The 15779-nt window shown below is 33.7% G+C and overlaps 1 protein-coding gene across 3 annotated transcripts in view; it reads left to right on the forward strand.

Moving 5' to 3' along the window:
* cdk14 (cyclin-dependent kinase 14) overlaps window positions 1-15779 on the forward strand; it is a 183260-nt gene that overhangs the window by 49854 nt on the left and 117627 nt on the right. For all 3 annotated transcript variants that reach the window (XM_051865454.1, XM_051865455.1, XM_051865456.1), the window contains one exon: window positions 14855-15100. In XM_051865454.1, coding sequence (XP_051721414.1) covers window positions 14855-15100 — 246 coding nt within the window. The remainder of the gene's footprint in view (window positions 1-14854; window positions 15101-15779) is intronic.

Here is a 15779-nt window from a genome sequence, read left to right on the forward strand (position 1 = left end):
CCATCGTTCTATCGTTCTGTCTATCATTCTATCTATCTATCGTTCTATCATGTATCTATCCATCGTTCTATCATTGTCTGTCGTTCTATCTATCTATTGTTCTATCTATCTATCATTCTATCTACTGTTCAGTCGTTCTATCGATCATTCTATCTATCTATCTATATCTATCTATCTATCTATCGTTCTATCCATCTATCCACCGTTCTATCGTTTTGTCTATCTATCTATCTACTGTTCAATCGTTCTATCTCTCTATCGTTCTATCTATCTATCTATTGTTCTGTCGTTCTATCGATCCATCTATCCATCTTTCTATCTATCGTTCTATCTATCCATCGATCATCTATCATCGTTCTGTCTATCTACCCATCTATCTATCGTTCTATCTACTGTTCTATCATTCTGTCTATCTGTCTATCGTTATATCTATCGTTCTATGAAGATTTCAGTCAGAATTGAGCAAAATTGACGTTCATTCTGTCTATTATTCTATCTGTCATTCTATTGTTATCATTCTATGCAAATTTCAATCGTTTAGAGCAATGCAGAGAGATTCTTGTAGTGTTGTGTGCTAGAAAAAACATGAGAAAAAGGTGCATGTGTATTTGTAATCCACAGAAATTAAGATGAACAATATTTCAGCACATTAAATATAGAGGGAGACCCCAAGCTTTACAGTATGATTGATTGGTGTCATGTTTCAAAAAAGATAATATTAGTACTCATAATCCTCTAAATAATAGTATAAATTCATCCCGAATAAAAACAGATGGAGCGACATCAAAATAATCATGTTCAAGGAAGACACATTATCTGCATGAACATGGTGAGATGAGTTTGAGCGGAAGGCTGGTGTTGTGGAGAAACACGTCCTAGTGGAATTAATGGAGTGAGTCCTGATCCTAACAGCCATTAAATGGGCAGAGACCGTGAGGAAGTCTGCCAATTTTGTCATTAATACTGTGCAACCTTTTGTCTTCTTTTTTTGTCTGTCCTTTTCCATCCAATTTCTATAAAACTGATTTGTAGCATTCACTTTAATCACAGGAGTTCACAGTCATGACCAGTGCAGGACGCAAACTCTTCACTCACAGTGCCATTGCTAAGTTCTAGTTTTTTAATCAGTATATACTTGAATTACACAGCTGGAGTTGTCATTCATGTTTCATAATTCTATAGCTGTATTCTACAAACTAATGAGCTGTATTGCTGACAACATATCACTCTACATGGGCAGCAACTCATAAAAATATGAGCATGTTGCACTCAGCACATAAATATTGTGAAAATTTAACTTTTTTATTTAATTTTGCACACTTAAAATAAAGGTTCCAAAATGGAGGATTCACAGCAGTGTCACAGAAGAACCTTAAAAGAACCATTTTTTTTCTCAGTGCAGAACATTTCAAAAATCTAAAGAACCTTTTTCCACTATAAAGAACCTTTTGTGGAATGGAACGATTCCATGGATGTTAATGTTTCGGAACCATCGATTTTTACTTTAAGGCTTTTCTTGCTTCCTACTGTATGTTTTGAAATGCAGCTCACTTGCATCTTTATCTGTTGTCTGTTCATGCATACTGATAGATGTGTTGGTGTGTGACAGCTGAGGAGAACACAGGTGTTTCAGCCTTCTGTTCATTTTTAGTCTCCCGTAGCCGAGATTATAGTTTTCATTCAGAAGAGGTTTGGATCTGTAACTGAACAGACTTTAGTCAGAGTAGACGGTATATTTGATTTGAGATTGACAGAAAGGCTGCAGTCCGTTCAGTAAGTCTTGATTATTCAGCTGAAGAACATTTGCTTTTTTTGTGAGCTGGAGGTTTGTACAAAAAACTAAATAACTCAATGTTTGGTGACCCAGCTACACTACAATACAATACAACATACACTACTGTCTGTTCAAAAGTTTTGGGTCAGAAAGAAGTCTCTTCTGCTCACCAAGGCTGTGTTTATTATTATTATTATTATTATTTATTTATTATCAAAAATACAGTAAAAATGGTAATAATGTGAAATATTATTACAATTTCAGAGAACTTTTTTTCTATGTGAATATATTTTAAAATGTAATTTATTCCTGTGATCAAAGCTGAATTTACTTCAGTCTTCAGTGTCACATGATCCTTCAGAAATCATTCTAATATGATGATTTGCTGCTCAGGACAATTTTTTATTATTATTATTATTATTATCAATGTTGAATACAGATGCTGCTTCATACAGTATTATTGTGGAAACCGTGATACATTTATTTCAGAATTATTTGAATAGAAAGTTCAAAACATGAGCATTTATTTGAAATATAAATATTTTGTAACCCTATAAATGTCACTTTTGATCAGTGTAATATGGAAGCTTGTTTCTGCCATGGAATAAAACAATTTAAAAGATAATTACAGCTTTTTATTTTACAATTAGGGATGCACCGATACCATTTTTTTTAAGGACCAAGTACGAGTACTAATACTTTTTTTTCTGGTACTCGCCGATACCGATACTGATGCCTATACTTTTATTAATTTCTCTCTCTCTCTCTCTCTCTCTCTCTCTCTCTCTCTCTCTCTCTCTCTCTCTCTCTCTCTCTCTCTCTCTCTCTCTCTCTCTCTCTTTTTTTTTTTTGGTGATGTTGCAGTTTTCCAAGCACAACACAGTAAGACTCATGAATGTAGGACAGCTTCTTTATTCTTACTCTAATGAAAAAAGTAATAATTTTTATGTGCTTGTCACAAACTTAAAGAACAAAAATTTCACAGTGTCCAATAACTTTCAAAGGGCATAATTACCAATATATATAATTGTTATATAAAAAGAAATTTACAAACAATACAAAAATACTATAGAGATACAAATAAAATAAACTTGTTTTTCAGATACAGTAGGTTTATTTACCATATATACATTTATTTAACATCTTTTGTTGTTTTATTAACATGAATGTCCCTTTAAGACCGAATCCATGGATATTGACACATATCCTGTTTTCACCCACCTGTTTACATCCACTTAAGCCATAACCGACTGTATTTACTTGAGATACTCCACACGATGGACATTTTGACAACTATGTGTGCATTTGACCATTCAGTCGCGAGGAGAACTGATCACGCGCTGTCTGAGAGAACTGGGATCGCGCGCAAGAAACAGAGAGAGCGCGTGCGAGAGAGAGAGAGAGAGCGCTTCTGGTCTGTGTCATTCAGCGCGATTCTGCCTATCACGCCTTCACTAATCGATAACGAATTGTGATTGAAAGCATGCAGTTCGCAAAGTGTGTGTTGTCATTAATATGTATTTCCACACCTCTGAGGCTGACATTGTTTCTGCTGCTGCCGCCGGTGTCTCTGTGCACGGAAAATTCTGTCAGTTATGTCACGTGAGGTATCGGTCTTTGGTATCGGGGGTATTTTTACAAGTACATGAGCTTGGTATCGGCCCGATACCGATACTGGTATCAGTATCGATGCATCCCTACTTACAATTCTGACTTTTTTCTCTTAATTGTGAGTTGTACATTTATGTCAGATTTGCAATTGCGAGAAATAAATTCTGATGGGTTTTTTTCAGAATTGCAAGATATAAACTCGCAATCGCAAGAAATAAAGTCTGAATTTCGAGATATAGCTAAACTCGCAATTTTTATCGCGCAATTCTGACATTTTTTTTCTCGCAATTCTGACTTCTTTCTCATAATTTTGACTTTATATCATGCAATTCTAAGAAAAAGTCAGAATTGCGAGATGTAAACTCAAAATTGCAAGAAAAATGTCAGAACTGTGAGATAACTTGCAATTGCAAGAGAAATCATGTCAGAATTGCGAGGAAAAAATCAGAATTGCGAGTTTATATCTCGCAATTCTGACATAACTCACAATTGCAAGTTTATACCTTGCAATTCTAAGAAAAAAATAAACTTGCAATTTTGAACTGTAGTGTATCGCAAACAATATTTCTGTATCTGTTTAGAATGATATACTAGCTTACTGATTTTTTTTTATGTGAAAGAGTAAACATTTGTGCAATAAGACATTCAAAACACTAGTTTGTAACGTTCTTATCACATGAACTTATTATGTTGCATGTTTAGTAATCATTTCATTTTTTTTTTTTTTCATTTTTATCGTCAATCCAGTTGATAATGGGTCAAAAAGGACATGTTGAAAGTCTTTGTCATAGATATTGTGTACAAGCAAACTGCATAACTAGTATGAATAGTGACCATTCTGAACATACCCTCTAGTTACAGATACTAACTCAGTCTTGTCCTCTAAACTAACTCTGGTTTCCTAGAAATGGTCTAGTTGTTTGTGTCAGTATGTAATTCCCTGATCTTGTTGAGAGATTCATTCATTATGAAGAGATCAGAGCTGTTTTCACACTGAGATTTTTGACTGGAAAACCTTCAGATTCTTTTTTCTGTCTGAATATTGTTAAAAAGCATAAAAACACAGAGATATAAAGGTTTCGCTACATGCAGCCCTAAACTCCTATACTGGCGAACATTATCATTATCAGACTTCCTATCTACATGGCTTGTTTGGTTTGGATTTCCTCTTAACTCAGACAGTTTTCATTTCATGAAAGTGGTTTTCTGTAATCAGGGAGTGTTTCCCCAATGGATTCTTAAATATGAAGGATTGTTTCTCAGCTGTAGATGTTTTAGCCCTTTTGCTGGAGTCACTGTCATCCATTTTGCAGTAACATTCATGACAGCCGCCCTCAATAACGCCATCGGCAACCTCTGCGATGACAAACAGCACACGCTCGCCGCTACATTACATTACAGCTCAGCATGTTCATTTAAATCATACAGCTCCATTCGTTTCAGGACTGTAAATGATTTACAGATCAGACCCCAGTTATATTTTCTGTCTAAATAGGAAGAATGTAGCGCATAAATGATCTGCAATGGCCCCAAATACTCAAAGGAGATTTTATTTTATTTTATTTTATTTTATTTTATTTTATTTTATTTTATTTTATTTTATTTTATTTTATTTTATTTTATTTTATTTTATTTTATTTTATTTTAAATAAATTAACATAAAATATATTGTTTATTTGTTTGTTTGATCTTATTTATTTACGTTTTATTCATTTTATAATTTATTTTTTATCTTATTTAATCCTATTTATTTATTTTAATTTTAATTTTTTATTCTTGTTTTATCTGGTTTTATCCTATTTAATCCTGTTTTTGTGATCTTACTTATTTTTATTTATTTCTTTATTTTTCTTATTTGTTCTTTTTATTTTGTTTAATCCTATTTATTTTATCTTATTTTATCTTTCTCATTTATTTATTTATATTTATTTTATCTTTATTCATTCATTTATTTATTTAATCTTATTCACTTATTTTGTTTATTTATTTATTTAATTAATCTTATTTATATCTTTTATTTAATCTTATTTAATCCTATTTATTTTATCGTATTTTATCTTTATTCATTTATCTCATCTTAATTTTATCTTGTTTTATCCTATTTAATCCTATTTATTTTATCGTATTTTATCTTTATTCATTTATCTCATTTTAATTTTATCTTGTTTTATCCTACTTAATCCTATTTATTTTCATATTTTATTCTATTTAATCATATTAACTATTTTATTTATATTGATTTTTTTATATATTTAGTATTATTTATTCTTTTTTTTATCATATTTAATCCTATTTATTTGATCTTATTTATTTATTTTATCTTATTTAATCCTATTTATTTTATTTTTATTAATTTATGTAATCTTAACTTTATCTTGTTTATCCTATTTAATCCTATTTATTTTCATGTTTTATCCTATTTAATTATATTAACTTTATTTATTTGATCTTATTTTATTTTCTGATTGTAAAGTGTGTTTGTGCATCTCTCTTTGGAGGCTTTTATTCTGTGTCATACGTGACTTAGATCAGACGTGCTCGTGACCTCGTATCTGCGGCTCTATGAATCATGAATGTACCGTGAATCTGAGCGCATCCCACCCGTTCAGCAGTAAAATAATCCATCAGATGTGTTTCACACCTAAAAGGGGCGTCTGGCACATGAAAGCCAGTCCTCGCGCGAGAAAGTTGGCGGCAGATGGGCGAGTTTGTTTCAAAGCGCTCCTGATGCGTTTGTGATCTGCCGCATTGACGCGTCTTCCGGATGAAGCCTTGATGGAGAGAGAGTTGAGTCAGATATCGATGTCGGAGCACTACTTAGACTATAAAACACAAACTCCAAGCACATTAGTGTCTGCCGCTGTAGGTGTTTGATGACTCTGTTCATGTGAAGCTAACAGTGAAAAACAACACAGAGTCTTTGTGTTTTTTGGCAGTGTAACAAATAACCAGTGAGCATTGATGTCCAGCGTGCGGTTTCCGTTAAGTGCTCTGAAATCCCACAGTCACGGACGCTCATCATCGTGTTGAAGATGCTGCAGTAAATCAGTCCGTGTTGATTGTAAATCGTAAAGTATATGTTATGTGTGTCTAGGGATGCTGATAAACACTCCCCTCTGCTCACTATCGTCTAAAATAAACACACTTTATTAGTAGTGCTGTTTGATATGGATAAATCTCAGACTGTTAATTTCATGTGTGTGAATCTGCCAATAGACACAGATATAAGAACTGGCTTAAAAGGCCAGATCTAATGAGATGGATTCTGTACAATTGTGAGCAGAAATAGCTGCTGGGTTTATGTGAGGTTGCATTTTTCTTTTTCGTTTATTTTCCCATGAGACCTTGAGGAAACTGAATGTGCTCAGATGATGTTGCTTTAATGTTGTAATATATGGATAGTTTACTGACTAAATTGCTGCCACGCCAGGTTTCCAAAATGCACCCTTGGTTACGCAGTCCTAGAACTGGGCCGGTTAGTAACGAGATTTTGTACATGTACATCTTGTAAAGAAAGTGTAAGTGGTGCTTGCTTATGTAAACTTGCTTCTGTGATGCGATGGTGTTGCTAGATGGTTGCTAAGGTGTTACTACTTTCTATCTGAAGTCACAAATGTCCTGGACCCTCGTATCTCTGTGATCTTCTGGTCTGGTCTGGCTCGGGTCCTTCCTTCACTGTTAGTCTGTAGATTTTATTGTCCAGCAGGTGATTTATTTATTTATTTGTTTATTTATTTATTTATTTATTTATTATTTATTTTTCTAATTTTTAATTATTTTAAAAATGTTATTTCTAATTTATTTTATTTATTTGTATTGTTTGTTTATATTTATTTATTATCTTATTTGTTTATTTATTAACTTATTTGTTTGTTAGTCTATTTATTTATTGGTTTTGTATTTTTTATTTGTTTTATTTATTTGTTTTGTAATATTTATTTATTTTTCTAATTTATTTGTTTATTTTTTAAATGTTATTTATTTTTTATTTTTAATTATTTAAAATATTTGATTTGCTTATTTTTCTTAATTATTTTTAATTTATTATTTTATTTATTTGTATAATATATATATATATATTATATATATATTTAATTTTTATTTATTTTTTTAATTGCTTATTTTTCTTATTTATTTATTAACTTATTAACAAATAAGTTAATAAATAAATAAGAAAAATAAGTGTATTTTTTATTTATAATTTGATTAATTTATTTTTTAACTAAATATTATTTATTTTTCTTTATTTATTTTCTGATTTGTTTGTTTAGTTTTTAAATAGTTTTTTTTATTTTAAATTATTTTAAATATTTTATTTGCTTATTTTTCTTTATTATTTTATTTATTTGTATAATTTTTATTATTCATTTATTTGTAAAATTGTAATTTATATATTTGTTTGTTGGTGTATTTTTTATTTATTTTGTTTGATTAATTTATTTTTTTTATTGTTTATTTTTAAAATGATATTTATTTTTCTTTTCTGATTTATTTATTTATTTTTCAAATTGATTTATTTGTATTTTTATTTTTTTACTTTATGTATGTAGGTATTTATTTATTTTTCAAAATTGTATTTATTTAATTTTGATTTATTTATTTTTTAATTTTTTTATTTGTCAAGAACAGTGGGAAGGGAGACTTACACTATGACAAAAAATACAAACAGTCACTGATACTCACGGAAGACATGTTATGAATATCTATTTCTGTAAATTCAGTTATTATTTAGTCTTGAGGAATCTCTGTAAATGTCTGTTATGTCAAACCGCTTCATCTGGATGGTAATAAATAAACACCTTGAAGATTCTTGCAGATTCATAATCCCATAATGTGGCATGAATATTTAACATGTTCAGTGTATGTCAAGCACCTTTGAGGAAGCAGAAAGTTGTTTCTTACAATATGAGCTAAACCCCTCGTCATGCGTGTTGTTATGAACGTTGCGCTGGGAATTCTACCTGAAATGAGAAAACAGCTGCAGTTTTACATGACAAGTGTGATGATGGAAACGATCTTGACGTCGTTTGTAAGCGCACAAACAACCGGGAGTGATTGAGAATCAATTAGAGCTCATTGTGGCTTGAGCACGTCTAGAACAATAAACGCGCTCGCGGCAGCTGCTCGCCCAACATTTACATCTTATTCACGATTGACAGCGGAGTCTGTCTGCAGCAGAATAAAGAGACAAAGAGAGAAAGCAAGCGTATTGGTCTGGTGGTTTCATGCAGAAGCGATCAGCTCCGAGACGGTGACAGCGGCTCCGTTCAGCTCTCTCACACCGCTGCGAAGCCCCTGTTTCTGTTCACTTTTAAAAAGGTCACTTACATGTTCATGTTTCAAATGCTGGCCTGTCAGGAAGAGAAGGGAAAAAAAAGGAGAGAAATGCCATTTAGCTCGACCGGCTCTGTATGGCATTTCACTTCACAGTCTCTGTTTAACAGGAGCTTCAGTCTGAAGAGTCAGTTTTTCTTTGCCACGGAACTCTTTATCACAGACGACCTTGTTTTATTGTATTCATTACAGCATACACTGAACAACATCCTGAGTACCACAATGATCAACAGTCTAACTGATTTACTTCATATATACTATTCTTCTAATATCTATCTTGTAATAGTTCTATCCATCCATCCATTTATCCGTCTGTCTTTTTATATTCCATTCATCCATCCATCTTTTAATAGTTCTATCCGACATCTGTCCATCCATCCATCTATCTTTTAATAGTTCTATTTGACATCCGTCCGTCCGTCCGTCTGTCCATCCGTCCGTCCGTCTTTCAATAGTTCCATCCATCCATCCATCCATCTATCTTCTAATAGTTTTATCCAACATCTGTCCATCTATCCATCTTTTAATAGTTCTATTTGACATCCATCCATCTGTCCGTCTTTTAATAGTTCATCCATCCATCCATCCATCCATCCATCCATCTTTTAATAGTACTATCCATCCATCCATCTTTTAATAGTTCGTTCCATCCATTTATCCATCCGTCCATCCATCATCCATCTTTTAATAGTTCTGTCTGACGTCCATCCATCCGTCTTTTAATAGTCCATCCATCCATCCATCCATCCATCCATCTTTTAATAGTACTATCTATCCATCCATCTTTTAATAGTTCCATCCATCCATCCATCCATCCATCCATATTTTAATAGTTCTGTCCGACGTCCATCCATCCATCCGTCTTTTAATAGTCCGTCCATCCATCCATCCATCCATCCATCCATCCATCCATCCATCCATCCATCTTTTAAGTTCTATTTGACGTCTGTCCATCCATCCATCTTCTGATAGTTCTATCCGTCCGTCCGTCCGTCTTTTAATAGTTCCATCCATCCATTCATCCATCCATCTTTTAATAGTACTATCCATCCATCCATCCATCTTTTAATAGTTCTTTCCATCCATTTATCCATCCGTCCATCCATCATCCATCTTTTAATAGTTCTGTCTGACGTCCATCCATCCGTCTTTTAATAGTCCATCCATCCATCCATCCATCTTTTAATAGTACTATCTATCCATCCATCTTTTAATAGTTCCATCCATCCATCCATCCATCATCCATCCATCCATCCATCCATCATCCATATTTTAATAGTTCTGTCCGACGTCCATCCATCCATCCGTCTTTTAATAGTCCGTCCGTCCATCCATCCATCCATCCATCCATCTTTTAAGTTCTATTTGACATCTGTCCATCCATCCATCCATCCATCTTTTAAAGTTCTATTTGACGTCTGTCCATCCATCCATCTTCTGATAGTTCTATCCGTCCGTCCGTCCGTCTTTTAATAGTTCCATCCATCCATCTGTCCATCCATCCGTCTTTTAATAGTTCATCCGTTCAACCATCCAACCATCCATCTTTTAATAGTTCTGTCCAACGTCTGTTCATCCATCCATCCATCCATCCATCTTTTAATAGTTCTATTTGACATCTGTCCGTCCGTCCGTCTGTCCGTCCATCCGTCTTTCAATAGTTCCATCCATCCATCCATCCATCCATCCATCTATCTTCTAATAGTTTTATCCAACATCTGTCCATCTATCCATCTTTTAATAGTTCATGTCCGACGTCCGTCCGTCCGTCCGTCCATCCATCTTCTAATAGTTCTATCCATCCATCCATCCATCCATCCGTCTTTTAATAGTCCATCCATCCATCATCCATAGACAAATTACACTTTGGGCTTCAGGTGCACGTCCAAATGATCAAATACACACAAAAGTATGTTAAAGTGACTGGATTGGAGCGTGTTTAGCTACTTAAACGCAGTTTATATCGTAAGTGTACATGAACAGCTGGGAGAAAATCCGATGTGTGTTAATATCTATTGTCTTAAAGTGACAGCAGTCACCTTCTGACGAGTATGCCATCAGTGTTGATCTACCAACAAAATGCAAAGAGAAAATCACTCACAGCGCTTCTTCTGAATATAGTTAGCTTTAATAAGCATTAATCTATTAATTTATACTGTGAAAACCATGCAGTGTTATTTTACATTTGGTTACTTAGATTTCTTTTATAGGCTAGGCCTATATTACTTACCTGTACACATGAACAAATGAAAGCACTTTATTTCATTTGTATCTTTGCTTTATTGTATTTGTCAGTTTGTTTTACTTTGTTTCTTTGTTCATGTTCTTACTGTATCTTATATAAAACAACAAAAATGCCAGACACTATATAGTATAAAGCAATGTTAATTCAGCTCTTATACAGTATACAAAAAGTACCGATAAGAATACCGTTAAAGTACCGGATCGATAAGCAGTATCGGTAAGAGTAGTAATGCCATTAAAACCTTAACGATACCCATCCCTACATCCATCTTTTAATAGTTCTGTCCAACATCCGTCCATCCATCCATCCATCTTTTAATAGTTCATCCATCCATCCATTCATCCATCCATCTTTTAATAGTCAATCCATTCATCCATCCATAAATCTGTCTTTTAATAGTTCCATCCATCATCCATCCATCTTATGTATGTCCTAATAGTTATGTCCGACGTCCGTCCATCCATCCATCCATCCATCCATCCATCCATCCGTCTTTTATTAGTTCTATCCATCCATCATCTATCCATCCGTCCATCCATCCATCCGTCAAATTATTTCTGCCTAAATTACATTGAAAGTGCCGACACAACCACCCACACCTTAGCAACCCCATACCAACGCCATGTCACCCTAACAACATGGCAGCGGCTTCTGCACAGGTTGACACAACTCAAATTTACTTCACTCCGGCTACTGTCAGTGCTGTGTTAGGTGATAAAAGAAAAAACATAGATTGATTGACATGTTTGACATGTTCTGGCTTTTGAACCAACCAGAGAATCTGAAGGCCGTTTGGTGAAACCCGGCCCATGTAAGCGAACCAGTGACTCCGCCTGGACACTGTATATTTAGGTCATTAGAGGCGGTTCGCTGGGATGTTTTGCCTCTGAAAGGCCTGTAAATTTTTAATCTGAGGGGCCGCGCTTACATGACATGCTCGTCTGGGCCTTTTGTGCTGCTGACAGTCTGCGTGGCGATGGAGTGGCCGGTAGGTACGCACTGGTTAGATTAATGCTCGTGTGTGTGTGTGTGTGTGTGTGTGTGTGTGTGTGTGTGTGATGGAGATCTACCGTAGACTGTAATACAGTAGCACTGGATCGATGTCTGAACACACAGAGGCAGAGATGAAAGTCCGAACCTTGCAGGGTATGCGAACCACACGAAACAACTTTGAAGAAAAGCAACAGGAGATTGGCTTGTAGATTTGTATGAACGTGGACATTCACTTTTGTCCAACCCTTTACCTGCATGCATTCGTCTTCACTGCAAATGAGATTTTCTTGTTCTTATTTGAAGTATTTTTTATCATGTTTTTGCATTTAAGGCAGGAGACTACAGGTAAAAAAAAAAAAGTTTTATTTTATGCATTGGTCAATTTTGAGATTGGGTCTATTTTGCTTCCATAACGTGTCTACTTTCAGACTAATGGAAAGAAAACATCCAAAATACATATTTAAAAGTGTTTATTTTATTGCACTTGATCTATTTACGGCTGCAGATTTCAGTGCCAATACGTATCTTTAATGGCGGAGTTTTTTTTCTTTTTTCTCCTGAACTGAGTCAGAAATCTCCACTTCAGCAGATTTACATACACCAAACTTTACAGTCGTATTATTATCTATGTTCTGAAGGTTTGTTCATATATCTTTCACCTAATTTATATAGCATTTTATTCGTAAAACATGCTGAAATGCATTTTTTTTTTCTGTCTGTTGACAGTATTTTCTGATGTATGGAGTGATAAAAAGAGATATCGAAAATACTCTCTGTAAAAACCTTCAACTCTCTAAGATGTCAACAAAACTTGCAATTCTTACTGTAATCAATCAATTAGAGAAGTATTGTGATATCGATTCGTGTTTTTACCCTATTCTCTTGTGGTGTCTTGCCTTAAAAAATACAAAGATGCTTAAAATGAGATTTGCTTTACTTTTACTACAAAATTGTTCTAGATTATTCTTTCTTACCACATTGTCCGATGTGTTTTTTTTTTTTTTTTTTTTTTGATTGATGATTGTTGTTTTTTTAGCATAGAACTAAATTTGATTAGGTTTATGCTTAAAGTGCACCAATTGTGCTATTTTAAAGGATACTAATTTTGTTTTGGAGTGTCCTACAATAGGTTTACTTGCATCCAAGGTCAAAAACACTTTAATTGTCTTAGTATATGAGTCATTGACGAATAAAGTTTTTAAAAGTGTAAAAAAACACAATGGAGATATAATTAATTTTGAAGTTTTATTAAGTGTTAACAATGAGATTATGTGGTTTTTATAATCAATTAACACTGCTTTTGTAATTTTTTACAAGATGGACAAAATTTGTCACCAAAAAAGTCATTTGGTTTAACCAAAATTTCAGTTTTACCGAATGACACTTTTGGTTATATCGAATGACGATATTTTCGAACAATGCTAACATGATGATATCTAGCTAGCTAGCAAAAGGATGATCAAACATTTTATATGTACAAGTTTTTAAAATATTACAACATTTTCCATGTTTTATAGCAGTTGTACCGAATGACCTGATGTTTCGGGACATGTGTATGAACGAGTGAAAGCATAAATTTTTCAAATAGTTAAGAGAGAGTTAGTTACTTTGCTTCATGACCATGTGGTCCTTTGCAGGTGTCTGAATGTTGTCACATCCTGTCACATGATATTGAACGCATGACTTGATCTAAAAATGATCGCTTTATATTGGTTACTCCGAATGACATCAATGAAATTCATTTTTCCAGACATTCTTTCTCATAACAAAGCAATGACTTCGACACATAATTTTAATACTATTTTGTACTATGTTGATAAATGATGCTATAAAATCATGCCAGAATAAAAAATATATACATTTATTACATTTTAAGATATTTTAATCACAAATGAAATGGCTGTATTGGCCTTTGGACGGTTAAACCGAATGACCTTATGACACTTCAAAATCCTTAAAATACCTTTATATGTAGCAAAATATAATTAAAACCTTTTGGATTCAATAAAAGAGATCTAGTTGTACTACCTTACATACTTTGGATGTCATATCTTTGTTTTTTATTATTATTAAGACCTTTGGACAAAAAATTGACCCGTCACGTCATTGACCCATATACATTGCACATCACCTCATTTCTCAAAGAGTCTTTCCGTGAGCCTGCTCTGCTCTGATTGGTCGGATGGCCCAGTCTGCTGTGATTGGTCGACCACTTACAGCACGTGTTAGTAATGAAACACCTATTACCATATATGGATTTCAGCTCCGGATCTTCCTCAGCACTTGATACACAGTGATAGACAATTCTAGTGCGAGTCCCCGTCCTTTAGAAGCACATGCGAAGTGGATTTGCAGCGCTGAAAACAGTATCTTCTCAACATGTTGACAACACGAATCAAACTCTTTCAGTCTCAGCTACAACTACAGTGTTTGAGAGCATAGCAAAGTAGATGTTGTTCTTGGGAAGCCAATGAAGACTATAGGCTGGCATTATGCAAATTTGTTACATTGTTTCATAGGTATGTAACAGGAAGTGAGATGGAATTGGCTGATGACTCATTTTAGGCAGTTCAGAATTAATTCTTTCTTTTAGGAGACAATAACTTTCTTTGTTGTGCACTTTGATTTTGAAAACTTCGCAGACCTTTTAAATTCACAAACAGCAGTATTACAGGTAATTTTCGAAAAAGCACGATAGGGGCACTTTAAAACAACAACAAAAACTATTTGTCAGGAAAAATAAACTTCCAGATATATTCTCTAAAAAAAAGAAAGCTATCTTTTCTGACACAGTTTTGCTTTTTAAGGAAATGTATCTTTTTTTAAGCATATTTCTCCTAAAAAATGACAGTGTTTAAGTGCGGATGTCTAAGATGTCTTTCTCCGCTTCTTCTCAGATATGTGTCACCAAGATGTCCACTCGCAGCTGCCAGGGATCCGACTCAGTCATCAAACCCCTGGACACCATTCCTGAAGACAAGAAGGTGCGAGTGCAGCGGACGCAGAGCGGCTTCGATCCCTTCGAGAAACCGGCGAGTCAAGTGAAGCGAGTCCATTCGGAGAACAATGCCTGCATCACCTCCAAAAGCTCCTCCTCTGGGAAAGAGTCTCCTAAACTACGCCGTCACTCCAGTCCTAGCTCTGTGAGTGTGTTTTCTTCCATAAATGATGTCTTGTTGGTGCTAATTAGAGTTTATTATGGAATGAGTGACTTCATGCCTAATTTGACATTGCTAGCAGATCGTGATTGTCCTTGATACGGCTCATTTATAACCTTTATATGAGGTTTAAAATGTGTTTTGATTGTAGATGTTGTTTTAGAGCTTCATTAGCTGCTTATTTTATTTTTTTTTTAATGGTCATTAGACATGTCTTGAACTTTTTATCACATACGTCAGGGATTCACAACTTTTTTGTCGGCAAAACGTCTTTGAGCTAAAATTTCTACTTGAAGTCTCCTAGAGAGTTTAAGTTAATATTTTAGAAATTAAACGTCACGTTCAGTTTTCTGATGTCAGTGTCAGTCAATGGTCACATGACATGCAGGTATACAAATAAATATTTCATTATTTTTAAAGAAGTATTTATTTTTTTATTTGTTTTTATTATTTATTTATTTATTTGTTTTGACTTTTTAATGATTTTATTCATTTTGGTCATTTATTTCTAGTTTTTTTCTTTTTAAATTATTTTAATTTTACATTATGATTTTATTCATTTTTAGGAAACCTTTTATTTAGATTTTTTTTATTTTAAAATAATTTATTTTAATTTTAATTTTTAATGATTGTATTCATTTTTGGTAAGAGTTTTATTTTGAGT

The sequence above is a fragment of the Ctenopharyngodon idella genome, chromosome 16 (genome assembly GCF_019924925.1).
Source record: "Ctenopharyngodon idella isolate HZGC_01 chromosome 16, HZGC01, whole genome shotgun sequence".
Lineage (NCBI taxonomy): Eukaryota > Metazoa > Chordata > Actinopteri > Cypriniformes > Xenocyprididae > Ctenopharyngodon > Ctenopharyngodon idella.